At 37.1% G+C, this 25,318-nt stretch overlaps 1 protein-coding gene across 1 annotated transcript in view; it reads left to right on the top strand.

Moving 5' to 3' along the window:
• Positions 1 to 25,318, top strand: part of SVEP1 (sushi, von Willebrand factor type A, EGF and pentraxin domain containing 1) — a 153,427-nt gene that overhangs the window by 88,331 nt on the left and 39,778 nt on the right. Inside the window, exons 22-36 of the mRNA XM_081065226.1 lie at positions 571 to 684; positions 1,966 to 2,079; positions 2,965 to 3,166; positions 6,518 to 6,675; positions 7,527 to 7,728; positions 9,734 to 9,909; positions 12,817 to 12,941; positions 13,923 to 14,046; positions 14,811 to 14,981; positions 15,972 to 16,145; positions 16,562 to 16,681; positions 17,657 to 17,833; positions 18,059 to 18,143; positions 18,773 to 18,964; positions 20,011 to 20,178. Coding sequence (XP_080921352.1) covers positions 571 to 684; positions 1,966 to 2,079; positions 2,965 to 3,166; positions 6,518 to 6,675; positions 7,527 to 7,728; positions 9,734 to 9,909; positions 12,817 to 12,941; positions 13,923 to 14,046; positions 14,811 to 14,981; positions 15,972 to 16,145; positions 16,562 to 16,681; positions 17,657 to 17,833; positions 18,059 to 18,143; positions 18,773 to 18,964; positions 20,011 to 20,178 — 2,302 coding nt within the window. The remainder of the gene's footprint in view (positions 1 to 570; positions 685 to 1,965; positions 2,080 to 2,964; positions 3,167 to 6,517; positions 6,676 to 7,526; positions 7,729 to 9,733; positions 9,910 to 12,816; positions 12,942 to 13,922; positions 14,047 to 14,810; positions 14,982 to 15,971; positions 16,146 to 16,561; positions 16,682 to 17,656; positions 17,834 to 18,058; positions 18,144 to 18,772; positions 18,965 to 20,010; positions 20,179 to 25,318) is intronic.

Below are 25,318 nucleotides of genomic sequence, written 5' to 3'. Positions count from 1 at the left end.
TGCATTTTTATCAAGTTCCCAGATGATGCTGATGCTATTGGTCCAGGGGCTGCACTTTGAGACCCCATGGTATAGAGGAAGAACATGGTTTCTGGCAGAGCTAACCTGTAGATACCCTGTGTGCACCCTAGGGAAGAAGCAGTCCCACTCTGGGACACCTGGCATGTGAATTGAGATCTGGTAGGACATAGCCACACCCCTACCCTTCAGCAAATGGACCTTGGTAGCAAGTATATTTGACTTGAAATGTTTCACTTTGGAATGAACTAAATTCCTGCCTCCGTTTTGTGCTTTTAGGTTTCCCTTTTCCCCCCTACTTCTAAGTTGGGATCTTTGTTGTCTTTTAGGTACCCTTCTAGGGATAGATATCTTAAATCTGTTTAGAAAGAGGCAGTGCCTTTATTAAATACTTAACTAGATGGTAGCACTTAACGAATATTGGTTTTTTTCTTCACCACCACCAATCCCTATAAACCCAGATTATTGGGATGAGTACCTTTTAATGATCGTGATTCTGTTTCTGTTAATCCCTCTCTTTGATTGTCCTTCAGTATTTGGTTTGCCTTTTAGGCTTAAAGTGTGAAATAGACATTAATGAATGCAGCTCACTGCCGTGCCTCAACAATGGAATTTGTAAAGACCGAGTTGGGAAATTCCTTTGTGAATGCCCATCTGGTTACACAGGTAAGGGGAAAGTTTCTTGTTTTTACAGTATAAACCTTGAAATCATGAAAATTTCATTGCTGAAAATCAAAACTACAATGAGATATCACTTCACATGTGTTAGAATGATAGTTATCAAAAGATAGATAACAGTGTTGGAGAAAATGGAACCCTTGTGCACTGTTGGTGGGAAAGCAAATTGGTACAACCACTATGAAAAACAGCATGGAGCTTCCTTAAAAAAATTAAAACTAGAACTACCATATGATCCAGCAATCCCATTTCTGGATGTCTCTCCAAAGGAAATAAAATCACTATGTCAAAAAGATATCTACAGCCCTGTGATTCACTGCAGCATTATTCACAATAGCCAAGATATGGAAACAATCTACATGTATATCAAGGGATGGATGAATAAAGAAAAAAAATATATATATGTATACATATATATGTATATATATATGTATACATATGTATATATATGTATATATGTGTACGTATGTATATATATATATGTGTGTAATGGAATATGTTATATATATACATAATGGAATATTAATTAGCCTTTAACAAAGAAAGAAATCCTGCCATTTGTAGCAACATAGATGAAAGATGTGGTCATTATGCTAAGTGGGATAAGTTAGACAGAGAAAGATATACATTGTATGATCGCACTTATGTGAAACCAAACTCATAGAAACAGAGAGTAGAATGATGGTTGCCAGGGGCTGGTGGGTAGAGGTATTGAGGATATGTTGTTTAAGGGTACAAACCTGCAACTCGTAGATAAGTAAGTCATGTTAAAGACTCATGGGGTAAACTCAAAAAGGGTGAAAAACTGGCAAACAAATATGGTGATGGAAGGAGAACTGAATCTGGGTGGGGAACACACAATGTGATATATAGATGACGTATTATAGAAATGTACACTTGAAACCTATATAATTTTACTAACCATTCTCACCCCAATAAATTTTGTAAAATTTTTTTTAAAAATCATGTTAAAATTTTTTAAAACAAAATCATACCTTATTAACTAAAAAAAAAAGGGTAGATAGTTATTGTTGTCATTTTTCCATTGCATGCTAAAAATGTCACATTTCTTGCTAGAAAATTTTTGCAGTTTGCAGAATGGAAGAAAACATGTTATTTCAATGTATTTGGCAAAGAGCAGAATTTTTCACAAGCATTCTAGCCATGATTTCCAATTGTTCTGCTCTTACACTTGAACTTGTTTGCAAACAATTAGTCTTAAATTCCTTCCAGGTTTTTTCCAACTCAAATGGTCTATGATTTTTACAGGTCAGCTATGTGAAGAAAATATAAATGAGTGTCGCTCCAGTCCTTGTTTAAACAAAGGAACTTGCGTTGATGGTTTGGCTGGCTATCACTGCATGTGTGTGAAAGGATACATAGGTAAGATGTTTCCATTCTGCCTACATTGTCTTAAAGTCCTGTAAAGCACCACAAATTACTGTTTACTACTATTATATATGTTAATTTCTGATTTTATAAATGTACTATGACTATATAAGAGAGAAAGTCTTTATTTTTAAGGAAATTCTCACTGAAGTATTTGGAGGTGAAACGGCATTACATCTGCAATTTACTCTAAAATAGTTCAGAAAAAAATATCTTTGAGTGTAGTGTGTATTTATAAAGAGAGAGAGAAAGAGAAGGGTTTATATACTAAGACAAACATTCAAGAAAGATCTGGAAATAAATCGTATAAGATAATATAGCAAATAGATGTTAAATAATATGGATAAAATATATATACTATATATGTATGTACATATATATAATACTTATTATTATATATATTATATATGTATAATATATATGTGTATTTATATAATATATAATATATAATATATAATATATAATATATATCTGTAAATATATATATATATATATATATATATATATATATATATATAAAATTGATAAAGAGCAAGTCCAATAAAGGAGAAAATGGACAATGAAGGAAAGAGCCAAGGTCAAAGAAACAGGAAAATTTTGAACTACATTTGCTAGTTTTATTGTTTAACATTATCTAAGATGTCTATTACTAATGTTAGTTTCAGAAAGACGTAAGTTAGAAAGAGTAGATAATCAAAATGAAGTTCTAAAATGACTTGCAAAGGCCAGATCTCTAAGAATGGATCTCAAACCAGTTTGATAAGCCACTGGCTCTGCAGCCCCGTTTAGGAGCAGTGTCCTCCAAGAAGTGAACATTTGGATCCCAATCCTCCCAGGGGGTTAACATTTGGGCTCTTTCTTGTCCTCACTCATCCCCAGGCCTGCACTGTGAAACAGAAGTCAATGAATGCCAGTCAAGCCCATGCTTAAATAGTGCAGTCTGTGAAGATCAGGTTGGGCGGTTCTTGTGCAAATGCCCACCTGGATTTTGGGGTACCCGGTGTGAAAAAAACATGGATGAGTGTCTCAGTCAACCATGCAAAAATGGAGCTACCTGTAAAGATGGTGCCAATAGCTTCAGGTAAAGGACTAAGTCTTGTTCTTTCCACTATTTTTATTTACTTAAATCTTCATTCTTCAATCTTTACGGAGTTCCGAGTCAGTCATTTCCAAATTCTAGTCCAACGATAAGCTACAAGAGAATATCCTAACCACCTGAGGTTCTGATTAAGTAGGTCTATAATTTTAAAATACACAACCTGTATGATTTAAATTCCCCAATGATTCTGATGCACAGCCGAATTTGGGAACCACTGTTCTCTACAGTTGTCCCTCAGTGTCTTTGGAGGAATTGGTTTCTCCACAGATGCCAATATCCGCAGATGCTTAAGTCCCTTATATAGAAAGGCATAGTATTATATTTGCACATAACCAACACACATCCTCCCATATACTTTAAATCATCTCTAGATTACTTATAACACCTATTACAAGGTAAATGCTATGTAAGTCGTTGTTATACTGTATTATTTACGGAATAATGACAAGAAAAATATCTGGACATATTCAGTACAGACCATCAACATGGCACGCCTAACTACATAGTACATGTCAGCAATGACATGACATTTAGAATATTTTCGATCTATAGTTGATTGAATCTGCGGATGAGGAACCCACAGATACAGAGGGCCGGTGGAGTTGGAGAGGCATAAAGATGAAAGGCACAATTCCACAAGAAGCAAATGCAGAAGCACTAGACAAAACTCATTTGTAAATGTTTTATATGTTAGCTGGAATTTTCACACTAGCTAAAATCAAAAGGAACTGTGCAATCATACTGTCACAGTGCCAGTCTACATTCTATGTCCATGGTTTTCAAATATGTTTTTAGTTTAATAATCCTTGGTTCAAAAGAAATCTGATATGAATGTAATCAAATCAAATACTAAAGTCTAGGCTTTTGTGGTTGAAAATAGTAGTGTTTGTGGAGGAGAAAGACTGTCTTCCTGAGGTAGCTCTTAGGGTGCCAGTGGAATACAGTTTGAAAAGCAACACTCTCCTTTATCACTATCAAGTCTGCCCTATCCCGTCCATTTCTCTCGCAAGATCTGGGGCTTCTGTGGTACAAAAGACAGACCAGTCTCACTTGCAGAATGTTAGGAAACTTTATTGTCCTCAACATACCACTAGTTAAATATGTTAAAAGAAAAAACGTCTACCCCAGTTGCAACATCTCCCAGCCCTTTTCTGGTTTAGCCCCGTTCCATTACTGACCCTCAACAAATAGCCAGAGTCCTATCCAAAGGAAATAGCAAGCCAGTTCTGCCAATGAGACTTTCGCTCTCGATGTGGAAATGGAAATGGTCTTATCAGTGTAACATCATAGGCTTTTTACATCTTCTACGTATAACACCTAATCATAGGTGATGAGAAACTTTCAGATGAACAACAAAGTTCCAAATTCTCCCCACGGTCCAAAGCAATTGATTAATACAAAATTTATCTAAATCCTAACTAGAGGGAGGGTGAAGGTGAACTCTGATAATTCAAAAGGAATGTTAGTTGTCAACAAAGTGAACCTATTTCATAGACAAGGTTATTGGACTGATACATTGACATCAAACATGGGAGGATAAAGATCAGAGAAATTCTAGCCAAAACAGACTTATCATGAAATGCAAAGAACTCAGTAAATATCCCCCCAATTCCAACGGATTTTCTTTTAAACCCCCAAACACCATTTATTCAGATTAATCACTTTAGGCTGATATCAAAGAGGTTCCCAGATAAATGTGCTAGTACCAATATTAACTGCCATTTATTAGACACATCCTTTTTAATTAAAAAATATTTTACAAATGCAGAAAATTACAAAGAATAATAAAAGTCATGCACTCATCACAGTAATTATCAAACCTTTGCATTTTGCCATATTTGATTTAATCTTTTGTTTTGAAGAATAAGTTCTGGAGAATAAGATTTGGAGTCTGTCCAATATACACACATATTCCTCTTCTTGCCACGGTCCTAAAGCTGGTGTGTATCTTTCTCATTCAGACTTTATATTTTACTCCATATAAGACTCCATAAATACTACATAGTATTATTTCACGTTGCATAAGTGGTTCCATACTATATACAGAGGGTGCCAAGAGCATGTATACACATTTAAAGAAAGGAAAACTGTATTAAAATTGTAATACTCAATATATACCGATAACAATAAATGAATACAAGTCACGTTTGACTCCTGCAATTACAAGAGGTGCTCATAGTGGTTACCATCAGTGTCCAGACACTTCTGATCACGGCGAACTACTGCTTGAGCCACGTTGACCAAAGTGCCCACTTGTAAACATTTTTTTGGCACCCCCAGTATATGTACCCTTTTGTGATTTGGTGGTTTTGGTTTTTTTTTTCAACTCAACATTATATATCATCAAGGTTGATACATTTGGCTCTAGTTTACTCATTTCAACTGCTAACGAGTATTCCATTGCATGACTATAGCATGGTTTAGTTTCCCATTCTCCTCTCCATAAACATTTAGAATGACGCAGCTGTGAACATTTGTTACATGTGCCTTTGTGCACCTGTGCAGTAGTCTCTGCGAGCCCATCACTAGGCACGGATAGACGGGGCTCTGGGAATGCAAACCCTCCACTTCCCTTGACATGTGTGTTCTCACTATATGAGAATTCCCATTTCGCAATACCCTCATCAGTATTTGACACCATCAGGTATATTGTCCATTCTGATGGGTTTAAATGGTGTGTTGTATACAACAGAGATGATGGCATACTAATGAAGAATGCGGCACCAGACACTGGATTCAAAATCCTACCCTACCACTTAACAACAAGAGGACTTGGGCAAATGAGCCTTTCTGAGCCACAGTTTACTCATCTGTAAGATGAGAATAATAATAATAATAATAATAATAATTATTATTATTATTATTATTATTATTATCTCATGGTTATAAAGATTGATCAATATATGTCAAGTCTTTAAAACAGCATGTGAACTTTTTAAATTTTTTCCCAGCACTTCTTTTTTATTATTATTATTATTAGTTTCAGGTGCACAAGACAAGGTAATACTTCGACGTTCATCATTTATATCCCTCACACTGCCCAGCACTTCTTTGGGGAGAGAAACTCCCAATGTGTGACTAATATTTTACCTAGACTAGAACTACTTTCTACTCTATTTTTGCTACTCCAACATTTCAAATCAATGTTGCCTTAAATGGGTTTTATTAGATGAATTAGAAAAAAGTGACTAAGACTCAAAGCAATGTTTTGATGGGAAAATATATTTCAGCATTTCCATTTTCAAAGTCCTTGGAGACAAGTTATCATAAATGAGAGACACTCTCCGTTGCCTTTCTGCAGCTATTCTCATTGTTCATTTCGTTTTCTTTCAGGTGCCAGTGTGCAGCAGGCTTCACAGGGCCACACTGTGAATTGAACATCAACGAATGTCACTCTAATCCATGTAGGAATCAGGCCACCTGTGTGGATAAATTAAACTCATACAGTTGTAAATGTCGGCCGGGATTTTCAGGCAGGAGGTGTGAAACAGGTATATATGATCTCAGCGTTCTTAAGAAGAATACTGAAAATAGTGATATACTAACTATCAATTTTGACCTGCACCAAGTAGCACCTATATACCAAAAACCATGCTATGCATTTTGTACTTGTTTAATCTTCACAGCCATCCGATACACTAGGGAATCTTATCCCCAATAGCTTAAATAAGGAAACTGAAGCTTAGAGATGTGTGTGAGGGGGAAATGGAGAAAATTGAACTTAGCAGAACTCTTCACAGTCTACATACTTAGAAGGGATACTTTGGTAAGCCACTAGATTTAGGTCAGAGGCTATGGGCATGTTTGAGAATCAGTGTGAAAACTGCTTTCTCAGGGCGCTGGAGTCTTCACTGTAGGACTTTTATTGAGTGAAGTGTGCAGGATTGGGGCAGAGCTAAATTGATCATGAAATAGGTAAGAGCCAGAAGCCTGGGTAGGGACAGGATGGCGCCCTTACGGGTAACCCTCCTTCCCTCCTTCCTTCCTGCATCAATTACTCCCCTCTACTGACTCATCCTCAACAGCACACAGACATGCTTTAGTGTCTCTCATCTTCAGTAACTCCACAATCCCACTTCTGCTTCCAACTACTCCCTGTTTCTCTGCTTCCTTTCACTACTGAGTCCTTTTCCTGTCTTAGGTACTCACTGCTTATTTTATTTAAAAGAATATGTTTTATATTTTGTAACTAATATATATTTAATTTTGAAACCACGTCCCAGATCATCCTAGTTACTGAAATGGCTTCTTTGACAATAGTGCTGCATACCTGCTGCTTACCTTAGACAATTGAATAATGCCTCACAAGTGCCATGATCTGCACTTTTCTTACTTGTTGCAGAACAGTCTACGGGTTTTAACCTGGATTTTGAAGTTTCTGCTACTTACGGTTACGTCATGCTAGATGGCGTACTTCCAACTCTCCGTGCTGTAACCTGCACATTCTGGATGAAGTCCTCTGATAGCAACAACTATGGAACACCAATCTCCTATGCGCTTGAGAATGGCAGTGACAATACCTTCCTCCTGACCGATTATAATGGGTAAGCAGAAATGTCAGGAAGTCTGGGCTTTGGCTCTTATCCTGACACCATTGGAAATGGGAGGGGCAGGGGAGTCAGGTACTCCAGGAGGACAGCAGGGTGACAATAATCAAATAGAGCATATGGACCGATTCCTAAGAAGGCAAAGTTTAGTGATAATACCTTATACGTGTATTGCATTTTGCTATTCACTAAGTATTTTTTTGGTATTTTACTCAGTACTAGTATGTACTAGTATGTACAAAGTACTTCATTTTATCTTCGCAATGACTTGAGGAACTCGTAACCTTTTTACATATAGTAAAACAAGTTTCAAGGAAACTAAATGATTTGCCCCAAATCTCACACTCTGGGAGTGGCAGAGCCAAATTTCAAGCTCTGACTCTTAAGACTGCTGCTCCTTCTCTTACACATCAGGGCCTCCCAAGGTCAAGGGATTTCAATGACATTGTTGACCCAAGAGAGACACAGGTATTGAACACGAATCAGTCTACCAACTCAGGTGTGCAAGACGACTTTTTTTTTTTAGTCAATGAATCCCAGAGGGCGGAGCTGCATCCCTGTGGACTGTCAGCACATTCAATCAACCTCGGTTGTTTCTCTGCTTTCTTACACTACTGAGTGCTTTTCCTATCTTACATTCTCACAGATTATCTAAAACTCACAGAGTTTTGCTAAAGATCCACAGACTTGGACAGGACTGCCATCACTGGTCATCTGTCAGTATTGCTCATCACTGAGCTGTCCATTGCCTGGGCTCTGTGGTACCTTCAGGACCACTGCTCTTTGCCACATGTGGAATCTTTGGCAAGGCTGAGGATTATACATTCAATCTACATGGATTCTGTGGTTTACCACATGGCCTTTTCTTCTCATATGCACCCAAATTTGTGGCCAATTGCTACTGAGCAGGTCACATGCCTCAAAGACCCACTGAGCACTCTTTCCTCTCCTCAATCCATGAGACTTTCACTATTCTGGTGGAACTCTTCCCATCCTCAAACCCTATTCTTTTTAGTGGACTTGAACTTTCCAAAACAAAATCCAAGAAATTTGCAAAACCTCCCCTGAGGCAAAATATATAGAGAGAATCTATTGCCTGCTTGAATAGGAGGAGGAAAATGGGAAAACACAGAAGGGAAACAATATAATAAAAATATTATGTCATCGTAAAGATCTTTGAATAGGGGCCAAGAAGATACTGGGTAAACTATTCAATGAATTCTTACCTTCCCTATCAATTTTCCCTAATTTTTTCTCCATTTGCTTTTGAGGGTATTTCACTTTAAATTGCTTATTATCTTTGACATTTCCCTAAGTGACTTGGTTGTTGGGACCTTCTTGTAGTTGGTCAACTTTGTATAGTTCCACATAACAAACTTAATTTCTTTGGATCTACATACTTTGTCTGCCATGTGACTGCTTTGGCAACCAAGAGATGAAACTTAACTTTCTGAAGTTTCTTCCTGGTGGTAGTAACATACATTCTAGAGGAAAGCAACCAATCTGATGTTTGCACAACTCTCATTCTTTCCATTCCTTACTCACTCGCTCCAGAATAGACAGTTGGTGATTTGTCACAAATTGGGCCAACTTCTCTCTGCTCATCCTAATACTGTTTCCTACCCCTCAATGTCTAAGAAACATAAACAGATTTTCAGTGAGCTACAATAAAGTCTAACTAGTAAATCAAATCTGCTTCTGTGAAATATGACCAAGTGGAGAAAAAGAAGTAATGGTTTTATATGAAGTGTTTTACCCACACACAAAAAAAAGGAAGGACGGAAGGAAGGAAGGAAGGAAGGAAGGAAGGAAGGAAGGAAGGAGGGAGGGAGGGAGGGAGGGAGGGAGGGAGGGAGGGAGGGAGGGAAGGAAGGAAGGAAGGAAGGAAGGAAGGAAGGAAGGAAGGAAGGAAGGAAGGAAGAAGGGAAAGAAAAGTAAATTGTCCCACAGATGGGATTACAACATGTGACTGATGACTATGTCCCCTGGACTCTTTCCACAGCTGGGTTCTTTATGTGAATGGCAAGGAAAAGATAACAGACTGTCCCTCCGTGAATGACGGCAGTTGGCATCATATTGCAATCACCTGGACAAGTGCTGATGGAGCCTGGAAAGTCTATATCGATGGGAAATTATCTGATGGTGGTTTGGGGCTCTCTGTTGGTGCGGCCATACCTGGTATGTCTTAGCAAAGGAATATAATTCAATCAGACAGTAGAAGTTGTGGTGTTTAGATGAACATCAAGTTTCATAGCTGTGTTGTCTTTGGTTTTAGACAAAGATCAATAGTTATCTCTTTTATTTACTACCCCCTGATTATCCAGACTGTAAATTATTAGAAGCTTTTCCTAGGTGAGCTATGTGACTCTCTGTAAGAAATGCCTTTGGGTTTTTATTAAGACTACTAAGAAGCATGCTGAACTAACAATGGGTAGTTACTGAACAGCCTTGCAAGAAGGAGATTAATTGCTGGTGTTTTTTGTTTGTTGGTTTTCTTTTGTGAACAGTGTACACAGTATACATGCATATCCATTATACTTGTACAAGCCAGAGCACTCGTAACAGCTATCTGTCTTTTACTCTCTTTTTCCAATAGAATTCAAACTCCCTTCTAAAAATACTTTTAGGGAAATATTCATAATTTTAGTTTGAAGGAATGCAAAACTATTGGGCAATCTAGGATTCTCAGTATTGCACATGGCAATAAGCAAACTCTGTCTAGATCCTTCTATGACATATGTCATATGTGGAAGAATGGTTGGCAGTTTCCTGTAGTAAATATGGAAACAAGTGTTACAACAGAAAGTGGCATTATCAAGTGAAATGGGGTGGTAGTTTCTTTTTGTGCTTAATGTAGAATGTTCTTGTTTTTAACTATCTCTTCTGTGGATGCTGGGATTGCAGATGACTTTTATTTTCTTTATTCTTTTCTGATATTTTCATAATGAACATACATCTCATTTATGGTTCAAAAAGCATTTCTATCTATAAAAATTAAACCCTCATAAAAGAGTGAAAAGTAGGTTAAAGGAATAGGAAAAAAATACAAAGAAACTGTAATAATAGCCACCCAACGTGATGGTTGTCTGACCACAGCAGGAAGAATGAATTGGAGTCCATAAATATTGCAAAGCTCAACTAACAGAGCTTAATGAATGACTGGCTTCAGTTCGGATGACTGGATTTATTAAAGAGTCTATAAGCTAAGATAGCAACTCTAGGGAAAGCACAATTATGAGAGCAGGAGCTGTGGGTGGAGATTCTATATTTGGTTTTAGACATAATGAGTTTAAATTCTAATCACAGGAATAATGTAGCTAAAACATAAGTTGAGACAACTTTATATCAAATTGACAAAGTAATTTTTAGTACTAACTCATGATTGGCAAGGATGCAGTGTGGTGGACACTCTTGGAGAGTGCTGGCAGGTGTGAAAATTGATACAACCTTTCTGAGAAGCAATTTAGAAACTTTCATCAGGAGCCTTAGAGAAACCCTTTGGATGCAACCAACAATTCAATTACCAAGAAACAAATATTTATGTATATTAATGTATTTATCTCAGTGTTTACAATAAGAAGTGGTTGTTTAATTAAGCAAATTATGGATTGTTCGTTCATATAAAATAGCTATTATAACTCGTGAAATGAAATCATGTTCAAGAAGAAAAGCAAGATTCAAACCTCATGTATAGCATGATCCCAAGTTGTGTGTTTTTACATGTCGCACACACACGTGCATGCACACACACACTTTAAAAAAAATAATAAATTTTTTTAAAACTAGAAGGAAATACATGAACTGTTAAATGATTATTTCTGGGTAGAAAGAATTCTTTGTACTCATTGTTTTTTCAATTTTCCTTCCATGTATATGTATTCATTTTAATTGTTAATTTTATAAGAAAAAGATGTAGGTTGGGAAATCATGAAGGAGGGGAATCTACAGATATTGATTGGCAGATGAGTGAGATCAAATTGGGAGAGTAGTTGAAGGAAGAAGAGAGGAGGCCAGCGTGGACTACTGGGCACATCAGCATCTAAGGGGCAGAGAATGGAGACTGAGCATGAACATAAAGGTTCCAGGAGAACCAGGAGAGGATGCTGTCATGAGAACCAGGTGGAATCACTCAGGCTCCTGGCAGGAAACAGGTGGCACATAGAAGGAAGGTAACTGAAGAGGTTAATGAAGGGACTATTTTCAAAGGTATGAGCAGGGTTAAGAGAACCAAAATATAATAGTCAAATACCCCATAACCAGCAAAAATGGAAAGTCACGAAGGATGGGCCTTCGTTAGACAGGGGAAAGCAGCCACTGCCATCTGTTGCCTAGGAGGAAGGTGTCCAGGAAATTAAACTTGTCTGTCATCCCACTTTCTCACCTCAGGCTGGTCTTTCCATTGGCCAGACACAAACAAGCCTGAGGGATAAGGAAACCAGGTGGTGTAATCCATTGGTGTCAACCATTGGCACAAAGCAGAGTGGAGGTGGGTGAAGGGTAGCTCTGAAGAGACAGACATAGACAATCCAGTGTACCAGGAAGGAAGGACAATTTAATAGAATGACATGGTCAGTAGAAACAGATGATACAGAGAAGTCACCCGAGGTGAATATTGAAGAATTTTCATTACATCTGTTAATTAGGCGGGCACTGGCAACTCTAGAAGGTTCCTTGGAATTAGTGATAAATATTTAAGCATTGCAAGCTTAAGAATAAGAAGATAAAGAGCAACAACTGGTAGTCTGTCATGGAGGGTAATTTCGTAGAAGAATGGGAGCAAAATAGGACTTACGTATTCTGTTAACAAAGTATTATATGCATATACATGTATTCATATAGATGATGTCAAATATTTATAAATCCAATGTAATATTCTAAATCTCCTCCAACTTGTTTTTAAGTTGCTATATAAAACATTGAATTTGTCCTTCTTGATAAAACATGCAGTAAATGTAGGTAATTTAGCTTTTCAGTAATTTTGCCTGATGTATTTATATTGGCTGTGCTTTTCATTAAGTTAGCATTTTGGAAATAACAGATAATCAGGCCAGTTTTCCTGCTGTTTTTCTCTTCTTCTCTCTTTAGGTGGTGGTGCATTAGTTCTTGGGCAAGAGCAAGACAAAAAAGGAGAGGGATTCAACCCAGCTGAGTCTTTTGTGGGCTCCATAAGCCAGCTCAACCTCTGGGACTATGTCCTGTCTCCACAGCAGGTCAATTCCATTTTCAGTGTATGACAGTAATGAGATACAAAGGTACAAACCTAGTGACAATGTGCACAGCCTAATGATGCCATATCTTATTGCAACCTCTGGGTTTTCGGAATTTATCACCAATATCATTTGATGCTATGGTCATAGACTAAGCCAGGCAGAGGTTATCTGTAGTAGCTTTCCGTCCATCTCCTTTTCTGTTTCTTGGTGATGTTTTAATATTTTATTGGACGTGATGATTGTATAAAATCTTGTAATTTCAGAGCTGGAAAGAATCATAGAGTATAATATTTCAAACCCCACTGTCTAACAATGCAGAAATCTAGGGCTGGTATAAGATCATAACACAGAGAGTAAAAAGATAAGTTTAATGGTTAAAGCCAATCGGCAGGTCTGGCCTGCGTTCAAATCCCAGTTTTATGACGAGCTCACAGTGATGGTTTTGAACATACTATTCCCTCTAAGCTTCAGTTTTCTTATCTATGAAAGATAAACAAGCAGAACTGCATAGTGGGGCTTGGGCAGGATTGAACATAATCCTGCATGTACTCGTATATGGTGGTATTGTTTGGCACATAGTAAAGGTCTAATAAATGTTTGCTATAACTGTTATCATCTAGTGGTAGAACTTGTCTAAGTTTTCATTTCCTCAAGTTTAGATAAGGGATAGAAGATAGGAGAATGGAAAGGGAGAACCTCTCCCACAGCTTAACAAACTGTAAAGATTTAGACAATTCCTATGCGTAGAATTTAGAATTTCCAGAAACCATGAAACATTTGGGAAAGGCAATGATGGGGGTGGAGGAGAGAGAAAGAGGGAAGATAACTTTCCTGTTGCTCCAAAATCATATCATACAAAAGTCTGCTTCCCTCCACCCCACCTCCCAAATCTGCAAATGTTTATAATAGGACTAAATTAATATAATGCTATCTTAGTGGAACAAGTGAAGTTTGTCTAAAGATGTGTTTTTAAACTTTCAGGTGAAATCATTGGCTACTTCATGCCCAGAGGAGCTCAATAAAGGAAACGTGTTAGCCTGGCCTGATTTCCTGTCAGGAATTATGGGAAAAGTGAAGATCGATTCCAAGAGCATATTCTGTTCTGGTGAGAGTTTCCTTCTTCCATACACTCTGCTATCTCTCGACTACTGTGGGGTTTTCTAGCCAAAGGAGACCATTTAAAATTCTCTACTGGTCAAATATTGTGTGCCTGTCAGTCTGTTGTTTAACTAGTAATTCATTTTTACCCTATGTTCACCCAAAGGATTTAGCATTCTTTTAATACTTACATACATTCTGTATAACAGGGCACAAATTAATTGTGGAATAAACTTGGACAAAGATAAAATAAGATTAAAAAAATAGAATGAGAAGAGGGATGGATATGGTTAATTTTTTAAATGCCTATCGAAGTCCCATCCTCCTGTTTGAGATGGGTACTCTCTCCTCTCTGTGCGTCCTAGCTACCATCTAGGGGTAACACAGGGAGAAAAGCAACGGACATTACAACCTGCACACTGAATAGTCAAATTCTGAATGATCAAAACTGCCTCCTACAATTCTGTATTTAAACAAATTTCTGAAGATGTCCTAGAATTCATGGTTTTTGATAACTTATAAGAACATTTCATTAATATTCCTAAAATGCTATTTTTTTCCTTTAAAAATATTCAGCAGACTTTTGCTAAAAGAGGAAAAGTTGTCTATTGACTCAAACAAGTGTTTTTCCTAGTCACTTTGCTTGCCAGTGATTTTAATATCAGTAGAGTGGCTCTCAAATGCTGATATAACGTATGGTTCGAAACCCTTGACCTTGTGACACTCCACACTGTTGCTGACAAGCTCTGTACCTGTGTTCTTGGCCCTCAGCTTGCCCACCGTTGGAAGGAACAGTACCTCATCTGCGAACTGCATCAACAGACTTAAAGCCAGGCTCCAAAATCAGTTTGTTCTGTGATCCGGGCTTCCAGATGGTCGGAAACCCTGTGCAGTACTGTCTGAATCAAGGACAGTGGACACAACCACTCCCTCGCTGTGAACGTGAGCTGTCTTTTTGAAAGCATTTTAGTAGCTCTTGAAACACATGGAAACCATAGCAACACTGTTCAGGAAAGCTAGACAAAAGTTAGACAACTTCACAGTAGCAAGCGCAGCAAATATTCATTGTATGCTTCCTTTGTGCAGTGAACCGTATGTGCTGGGTATCTTGAGGGAAGTGGGAGATGACGATTCAGAGACCACCTGTGAACACACCCCAGGTGGCACAAAGAACTGGGTGGCAGAGAAAGAGAGCTATGAGGGCTGGAGCCCAAACGGAGATGGTTCATTGCTGGGTGGGGAAACAGGAAGAGATCTCGAGTTGGGTACATCCATTTATTCATTTATTCAAAAAAATGTTTAAATACCTAGAATGTGCTAGACACTGATCTAAGTTCTGGAGATACAGTATTTGGGGAAAATGTCTCTCTTCTTATGGAGTTGACATTGTAGTAGCAGAGGCAGAAAATAACATGTAAATTTAAGAATAGCAAGGGTCAGGAGTAAGGGCTCTGAAGAAAAGTGTAGCAGGGTGGGGAAATACAGAGTGAGGGGGTTGTGTAGAAGTTTGGCTGTTGTAGCTAGGATAATCAGGGAAGGTTCTCCATGGCATCTCTTCCCACCTGACACATATATTTATCTGTTTCTTATCTCTCTACTCCCTCTAGAGAGGAAGCTCCATAAGGCAGGGATTTTGTTTGGTTCATTACTGTAAGTAACCTCAGCACGTAGGATAGTGTCTAGCAGGTAGTAGGACCTCTATAAATATTTTTTAAATGAACAGGTCTCATGCCTACTATGAGCCAGCAATACGCTGGATGCTGAGGGCACAGGTATGGCTGCAGCCTGCTACCACCCCTAGAGCACTCTTAATCTAATGTACATACGCAATAAAAAATTCATGCTTAACTCAACTTCTAGCTTAATATAAATAAAATGTCCTTTCAGCATTTTGCCCCTAATATAGTTGTGTTCTTCCTGGTCACATTACAGGCATTAGCTGTGGGGTGCCACCCCCTTTGGAGAATGGGTTTTACTCAGCTGAGGACTTCCATGCTGGCAGCACAGTGACCTACCAGTGCAACAATGGCTACTATTTGTTGGGAGATTCAAGGATGTTTTGTACAGATAATGGGAGCTGGAATGGCATTTCACCATCATGCCTTGGTGAGATAAATCTTGGCAATTACCTTGTTGGTTTATTCAGATTCCATTGGAGACCGTCATCCCAAATTCCTGAGACCTCTCTCATGCATTCCTTTGTTAGCTTCATCTCATCCCAGTAAGCTCTGGGCAAACCATAGTGGCAAAGCAGCCCTCCATAGAGGTGCCCAACATGTTTTAAATTTTTACCAGGCTCCATAGTAAGAGTTTCTTTATCTTTTTCTGTTCTACTTACCTACCTACAAACTAGGGAAATAATAGCTTTTATCGTATATCTGCAGTATGATTATGACTTATATTTAAATTTGATAAAAACATGTATAGTGTTATACATTGATTTGTAATGATTGAAAAATATAAACAAATGTTTGATACTAAGAAAAGTCAGCTTTACTATTTGTGATCTGTCTTCATTTCAGATGTTGATGAATGCGCAGTTGGGTCCGATTGTAGTGAGCATGCTTCCTGCCTTAACAGAAATGGCTCCTATGTTTGCTGGTGTATCCCACCCTACATAGGAGATGGCAAAAACTGTGCAGGTAACTAGTATATGTGTAATTAGGGAGTCTATTTCCATTTTTTATTCAACTAAGTATATTCAACTACGTATATTCTAAATGTGTGTTCTTTAAACATAAGATAGTATTTTCAACTTCTAAGGAGAGATGGAGTAGATAAACCATTTTTAAAAGGACACATAAGTAAAAACTAAAGGTTCTTTAAATTAGCATTGTGACTCTCCCAACTTCCAATGTCTGAAACACAAAATTGAGAGCCCACTCTATCACCAGAATGTTGAAGAATTGCCTAGAGAGTAGGAGAATAATAGAGGGGATTTAGAAATATAGTCTTAACAATTACATTTACTTTTAGAGAGGGTTTCATTTAAAGTCCTTGGCTTTTATAGCCAAAATCATCTTCAGAATGGTTGAATCAATACTTCTTCCCCTTTTAAGACTTCAAATATTATATTTACTCCTATTATTCAAAGCTAATCCCAAATCTCCCATTAATTTATTTCCCTTCCTAGAACTGGTAACTGACCCTAAATTTGTGTAGAGTAGGGACTTAACGATCTGCAGTCTGTTTGAAAAGTGAGGCTGCGAATTTCTCCTAAATGTGGTTTGGTACATTCTTTATACCAGGCTGAGAGAATGTCAATTACTCTTAAAAAGTGGGTGTGAGTTAGGGGAAGGAAGAGGGACTGAATTTCTTTTAAGTCCTGTCCTAGCACCACCACTATTTCTCCAATAAACAGCTCCCTTTTGAGCCAGGTCAATTTTGTATATTTTTTGTTAGTCATTGATGTCTCAAAATATTTAAATGCCTATTAAATATATGTTCTGGTATAATCATTCAACGTATCCCTGGCTTTCATTCATCTCCCTTCAAAAGCTTTTTTTCTCAGGATTTAACTGGTGTCTTACCGGTAGTAGGATTATTTTGCTGTGAGAGCTTGCATGGTTGTGTGGTAGCCATTTATTGTACCATGAAAACTGTTTCTCTCTTTCAAGAACCTATAAAATGTAAGGCTCCAGGAAACCCAGAAAATGGCCACTCTTTTGGTGAGATGTATACAGTGGGTGCCCAAGTCACATTTTCTTGTGAGGAAGGACATCAGCTGATGGGAGTAACCAAAATTACATGTTTGGAGTCTGGAGAATGGAGTCATGTGATACCATATTGTGAAGGTATGCTTAGTAAATTCCCTATGTTTATGGTGTTTGGCAATTCTAGAAATTTAAGGTGCAGAAATGTCAAGTGTTATGTTGCATCAATATTCTTTGTACTTAAAACCAAACTATTAGGCTCGTATTTAAATATGACAAGAAAACCTAGAGCTCCCTTTGAACTATTAGAGATTTTTGCACACACCAGCTAAAAAAAGCATTGTTTTTTGTTTTTCCTCCTCTAAGCTATTTCTTGTGGTGTACCAGCTATTCCAGAAAATGGTGGCATTGATGGGTCAGCATTTACCTATGGCAATAAAGTAATATATAGGTAAGTGTCTAAGATTAAAACTATGTTTTAGAAGTTGTTGATGACATATTGGCAGTGATAGAATACTAGAAGAAAGGAGGAAGAAGAATCTCAAAGGATGTTTTTGAATTAAGATGGAATTAATTGAATTATGTGTAATGTGAAGAAATTGAATCCAACAATTTATCTAATGGTAGTCATATCTAGAATCATTAAATCCCCTGACTAGTAACTTTTTATGGCCACCATCACCTCCTTGAGGTACTCTAAGAATGGACGCCATGCAAGAAGACTCTGCAAACTAATGAATATTCTTGGTTATAAAATGGAACTTTGGCTCCAAACACAATATTTCAGAGATTTGTACTAGACCAGACCACTCTCAAACCAAGACTTTTCTGTTTGCAGCTACTAAGCCATGACACAAACTGGAGGCAAGTCAAATCTTTAAACCTGTCACTCAGCAAGATCCTTGTCGGGAAAAACAGTATTAAACCTTGAAAAAAATAATTTCAAAGCATTATTTCAGTAGGAAAAAAAGAACTCTTCCAACATGAGTAAATTCTCAATGCTTATGGAGGTTTGGGCACAGGTAAAATAATCCAAAATAAAGTAAATCACATTTTGTAATTTTCCTTTATCTTCTTTAGGTGTAATAAAGGATATACTCTGGAGGGTAATAAAGACTCCTCCTGTCTTGCTAGCGGTTCTTGGAGTCATTCTCCTCCTGTGTGTGAACGGGTCAAGTGTTCAAGCCCCGAAAACATCAATCATGGGAAATATATTTTGACTGGGCTTACCTACCTTTCTACTGCATCATATTCCTGTGAGAGTGGATACAGGTAAAGTCCATAGACACCAGGCGAGCTTCCTACCATACCCTGTGAGTCATTATTTACTCATTAGGTTTCATTTGCATAAGTTTCTAAATGGAAAAGATATTCTCAAATTTGTATGCTTCCTGAGACCTAGCTTAGAGCAAATGTCCAGGGAAATAGTCCATCTAACTTGGACTCTGAGAGTTCTAGTTCAATTGCTATAAACATTTAGACATTAACCATGAAAGAAGAGGTATTGTGATGCAGAAGACAGTGCCTGGGTTTTTTGGTAAATGGCTTACCAAGCTTATACTCAACACTGCATGGAATGTCATATAAAGCATGTCAAGATAAGGGCCTGGGTCCTTAATACTGTAAGGGGTTAATTTGATTAATGGTGTGTGTGTGTGTGTGTGTGTGTGTGTGTGTGTGTGTGTGTGTGTGTTTTCAAACAGAAGGGACAATAGAGAGAGTAAGGCTGTGATCAGACACTTGACCAACAGGATCTGAAGTAAAGCAGATCAAGTGAACAGAAAGTGGAGTAATACAGGCAATCAGAACCAGGTTGGCAAGCCAAGATGGATAAGCCATGCCACAAGGATGAGAAATTTGTGAAATCAAAGGACGACCAGAGGTCAAAGTCACAAACAACACAGTTCAGATCTAAGGCTCGTGGCAAGGACACTACCCGTTGTCCTCAGTTACCCTGAGTGTCTCCGTTATCCTGGGCTTCTGTCTCCTTCACCACTGGATCCTAGCCAGCCTGTTAACTCCTTCTCACCCAAGTAACCTGTTCACAAGGTCTGGAGTGTCCTACAACACTGCCAATGAGAACATTTTATTTTGCACTGAGTTATTATGTTGTTTTAGCCCACTCCTTGTTTCAAAGGGTCTGTAACCTGCTCAGGTTTCCCTTGCTTTTACATAAAGCAATAAAATATGAAGAAACTGTATATTTACGTATTCATATTCCTCAAGTGTCCCCTAGTCTCTTCTAAGTCCTTCCTGTTTCATCTCCAGAGAAGTCAATAAATAGCCAATGAAATAGGTGGTGTCCTTCTTTCCTGTAGTTTACAAGGCCCTTCCATCATTGAATGCTCAGCGTCAGGCAGCTGGGACAGAGCGCCCCCTACCTGTCATCTTGTCCTCTGTGGGGAGCCGCCTTCCATCAAAGATGCTGTCATCACCGGGAGTAACTTCACTTTTGGGAACACTGTGACTTACACTTGCAAAGAAGGGTGAGTAACTCAACCCTTTTGGGTGCTGCCAAAGGCATGGGTACTCGCTGACTATGGAATTGTGCTCCATTGAACACTCGATTGAATTTCCTGACAGCCAAAGCCAGAGAGAGTTTTATGCTCTTATTTCCTGACCATGTAAAGGGAGCATATTTTCACTTGGGAACAATGTTTTCCTGGAATTAGAGTAATTTATCAGATTAGGCCTCGAGTAACAGACATTGGGTAATGCAGGGCAAAATATCTTTATGCTTTAATTAAAGATGCAAAAAGCACATTCAAAGAAGCATTTGTAAACCTGAAGGCAAGCCTTTAAGTGACAACATAAAGATGACATGTCTGCAGGAATAAAAGATAACCAAATTTGGATCATTTTTAATGATCTCATTTAATTCAGAGATAAAATTTGAAAGACCAGGAAGCAGATTACAAAGAGCTGTCACACTCATTGTTTCATTTGATCCTCACAAAAACCCTGTGAGGTACAGGTTACTCTGGGATGGTGATCTGCTTAGGATCTCACACAGGCAATGAAGAATTGAGGTATAATTGACTCCCAGGTGACCTGGCTTTAAACATTTCATTGCTCATTTTTCCCATGTTTCTCAATAAGTATTTTCACCATCAATAGCGTCTGAACACTCCAGATTCACCACTGTTACTTTTCAAACAGCTGGAAGCAGCAACAGCAGAAGGGTTGCCATTTTTTGGATTTGTATCTCAGCTCTGTCATTCACTAACTCTGTGGCCTTGGGAAAGTTGTATAATCTTTTTGTGCTTCGATTGTCCTCAGAAAATGAGTTCATTAAAGATTTATACATTTTATGGAAATTGTGAGGAATACAATGATATAATGGTTGGCCTAACCATTAAAAAGAATTCAACAAAATTTGCCATTGCTGAAATACAAATGAGAGGGTACCGTTTCTATACTATCGTAGAAGTTGAAGTTCGTTTCACCTGGATACAAGACTGTCCCACTAATATAGAACTGCCAGCAGGTGGCGACAACATTTTGTTGGAAAAGCTCTTAAGGGTCAAATACTTGCATAAGTGGTTGACTGAAATCTCAAAGCTTAACACTTTCTTAAGTGTAAAAGAAATTTTTAATATTAAAATATCAGTAGAGGAGTTGCTTTTGATGGCCCCTCTCTCCCCTGTAGATTGACTCATTAAAAACTGCTTCCTAATAAACTCATAGTACTATTTAAGATTTATCATTTTTGAGATATCTTAGCAAATATAAATATCCCAAATAATAACTAGATATTGACAACGTGTGGTTTTCTTTTTTTATTATTTAAAAAATGAGGCATTGTCACCACATAACACTAGAAAATAGAAAGGTTATTTTTTAAAATTACCCAAAGATAAATGTTGCCAATATTATATTTCTTCCTAGAATTTTGCTTTGCATATATTTTTAGTACTAAATATCATGCTGTAAATAAAATTTACATTTTTATTCACAAATCATACATATATTTTCATTACAAATCATTCACTTATACCATAAGAGTTCTTTGTCTGCCTTATATTAAGTCTACATATTATACAAAAGGCATTTATTAAAAGAAGCATTAAGTAATGAAAATTACAACAAATCCATATATTTATGGGGGGATTTACATTTTTCAAAGGACTTTCATGTGAATTATCTCATTTATTCCCTTCTGCAACAATGAGGGTTTGGCAGAATAAATATTACCCCACTTTATAATTAAACATGAAGTACATGCTCTAGGCCAGTAGACCTTCTGTGAGAGCTTTTTTTCTCATTGAAAAAATGGAAACCAAATCTACCCACCTAAGTCAGATAGCTATTACAAGGTATGAGGCCATATTTACAAAAGTGATTTATATACACATGAAGTACTATTTAAAAATAAGTATAGCTTTATTCTTTTGTGTATCATTGTTATATAAAGTGATGATATTTTAATGATATGGGGGAAACTATCTTAGTTAATCAAATTAGTAGAAAGTACACACAGTAACAAATCACTACCACCCATATTTTTTTCTCTTAGAAAAAAAAATCAATAACTATTAGGAGATAGTTTCATTTTTCTGAAAGTAAAACTTTTGGTGCGAGAAAGAACACTTATGCCCCTTTACGTACACCTACTCCACTTCATGGTGCTATGAGGGTAGCCGGATTGAAAGGAGAGCTGCTCATTTCTTTTTTCTTGCCAAGTATCTAATGAAACATTTGAAATACACAGAAAAGCACAAAAATAAATAAAATAATCTCTATTTAAAATTACCAGTTTATCCATTGCTAGGATAAAAGTTCACTTTAAATATATGCCACAGTTTCTGTAGCTCTCTCTTCATAAAAGAAATACAATTTACAGATATAACTAGAGGCCATTCTCATCACTTCCCCACTCCCCTCAAAGTAATGTTCATTTTTGTCTCTATTCCATATGTATATTCCCATAAACAAATATTCTATTGCTCTATGTTCTAATTTTTGTATATGTTGCTTTGTATTCTATCCTTCTGAAGCTTGATTTTTAGTTAACATTATATTTTTTACATTCATCTCTATTGATACATGTAAATCAACAACATTCATTTTTAAATGTTGTATAGTATTTCCTCGTGAGAATGAACTATCTCTAAGTTGCCCATTTCCCTACTGGTAGAGGGTTGATTTATTTTAACTTTATTTGCTGAGGTAAGTTGTCCTTGCATGTGTCTCCTGACATATAGGTAAGACGCTCCCTGGCCTAGACAGGGTCATGGGATATGCATATTTTTAACATTATTAGATAGTACTTGATATTTATCAATTGTTTCCTTCAATAGTTTATTTTCAGTATGTGCCAAATTTAAGAAATCCTTCCTACTCTGAGATTATACTCAGTATCTCTGCCTTCCTCCTGAACAGCTCAAAGATCTTGGAAAATATTGACTTCTATCACCCCGCTCATCGTAAATGTCTTATCGTTATCTGTATTTTACTTCCCTCATAATTTACAACTTTCCAAATTAGTCATTTTTAATATAGTCAATGCTTACTTAGATTTACTTACAAGTTAATTAATCTCTTCATCACCATTGCTTTTTTTGTATCCCACTCCTTTATTTTGGACTAAATGTTTCTAATTCCTAAAGTATATCCTTTACGTCTTTCTTTCAACAAGAATCAATGAGTTATATACAATCTTTATCTGCAAATAATAGTATTTTACCCTTGCTCTTGAATTATAATTTAGCTGAGTATACAAGTCTACATTAATAGTATTTTTTTCCGTAAACATTTTGAAGACACTGTTTCATTGCCTGTGACTTCTAATGTTGCCATTGAGAATTCTATCATCAATCTAATTCAGTGGGTCTCCACCAGGAGCAATAGTGCCCTCCAGGGACCTTTGCAATGTCTGGAGACATCTTTGGTTGTCACATTTGGGGGAAAGGTGCTACTGCAGCAAGTGAATAGAGTCCATGTATACTGCTAAATATTCTACAATGCACTGGACAAGCCCCACAACAAAGAATTATCTGGTCCAAATGTTAATAGTGTTTAAATTGAGAAACTCTTGTTGAATTGTTGTTCCTCTACACATAATGTCTTCTCCCCGTCATAATTTTTAAAAATTTTGTCTGTTACTTTGGTATTCCTTTATGATAGGACTAACTGTATTTATCACTGTTCAACTTGTTCAGGACTCATTGCACTTCTCATATCTGAGGATTAATATCGTTCACCAATTTAAAAATATTCTCATCAAATTTCACATCAAATATTCCCTCTTCTTCACTTTCTCTTTTCTCTCTTTCTGTAAGTCTTATTAGATATACATTGGACCTTTTCTTTCTATTTTCCATGTTTATTAACCTATCACATTTTCCAACTCTTTATAAACTCGTGTTGCATTTGGGTAATTTCCTCACATATTTCTTCCAGTTCACTAATTTTTCTTTCTACTTTCTGTACTCTGCTTTTGAATGTGTCCATTAATTTGAAATTTTTAAATTTTCTATATTTTTAGAATTTCTATTTAGTTTTCAAATATTTCTTTTATATTTGCATAGGCTTTTTAAATAAATTTTTGAGTCTTTTTGTCCTTTATTATTTCAACGTTTATTTTACATTTTTTATATTTCAGACCATTTTTCTATTATCTCAATTTACTGGTGCTCTAATGTTGCTATTTGGTCTGTGTGCTGATCCATTCATGATGGAAAATATGCTTGTGTATGTTTTATAACTTCAGATTTGTCTTTACGGTATACAGGCCTGTTTTAATAATTTATTTGTGTCCCTTATGGTCTGACTATGTGGATTATTTTTTCTACCAAGAGCCCCAGGAACATCACCAGCCAAGAATCTAATTTTACATTTGTTTATCAGTTTGAAGGCTTTCCAGACAATGTAAATGGTGTAAATTCCACCCTCAAATCCACCTGGGGATTGATACCTTAGCAGGGACTTTGTTTTTCCACCCAGAGTCCTAGCAAATACATAGATTTCACTTGTTCATATCAGAATTTTTCTAGTGAATATTCTTTCAGTGAATGCCCTTCTAGAACATAAATTTATGCCAGAGACTCAGCTATTACACTGTTTAAACTCCAAGGCTGTATTTCCTATCCTGTCTTCCTGTCCAATGCAAGGACAGGCACAGCATTCATTCACAGACTTACTTTTCTTTTTGTAATTTTCTCTTCATTTTGGGCACATGGGGATTTCCTTTCTCATCAACTCAGTTATATATTTAAAATGTTTTTGTTATATGTCATCAAGTGTTATATAGGGAGGGTTTTCAGACTGTGTTGTAACCAGAATTAGGGTCAGTTCTCATCCTTCTCTCTTTACTCCTTTTCTATTTCTTACCCCAAGGGATTATTGGCATATGTCAACATGCGTTGCGTCTTGTTCTATTCCAGGGTGGCATTACTGCGTTCATGTCATGATTTTTGTGTAATGGATCCTATCCTGTTGTCTCTTTGCACTTCCTTACATGCTGCTGGCCTGATAAGAGGGTTAGGGCCTATTTTCCTCCCCAGCCCTCTGAACCTCTCTCTTCTCCCTTGGGGCTACCTGACACAGGCCACTGCTCTACACACTGTGTAAGCTACCCAGGCCTGCTTATTGCATGTACATACACATGTTCTTGCTTCAATCTCA

The sequence above is a fragment of the Rhinolophus hipposideros genome (assembly GCF_964194185.1).
Source record: "Rhinolophus hipposideros genome assembly, chromosome: 11".
Taxonomy (NCBI): Eukaryota; Metazoa; Chordata; class Mammalia; order Chiroptera; family Rhinolophidae; genus Rhinolophus; species Rhinolophus hipposideros.
Note: the sequence above shows the minus strand (reverse complement) of the source record. Positions and strands in the feature narration are given on the sequence as shown.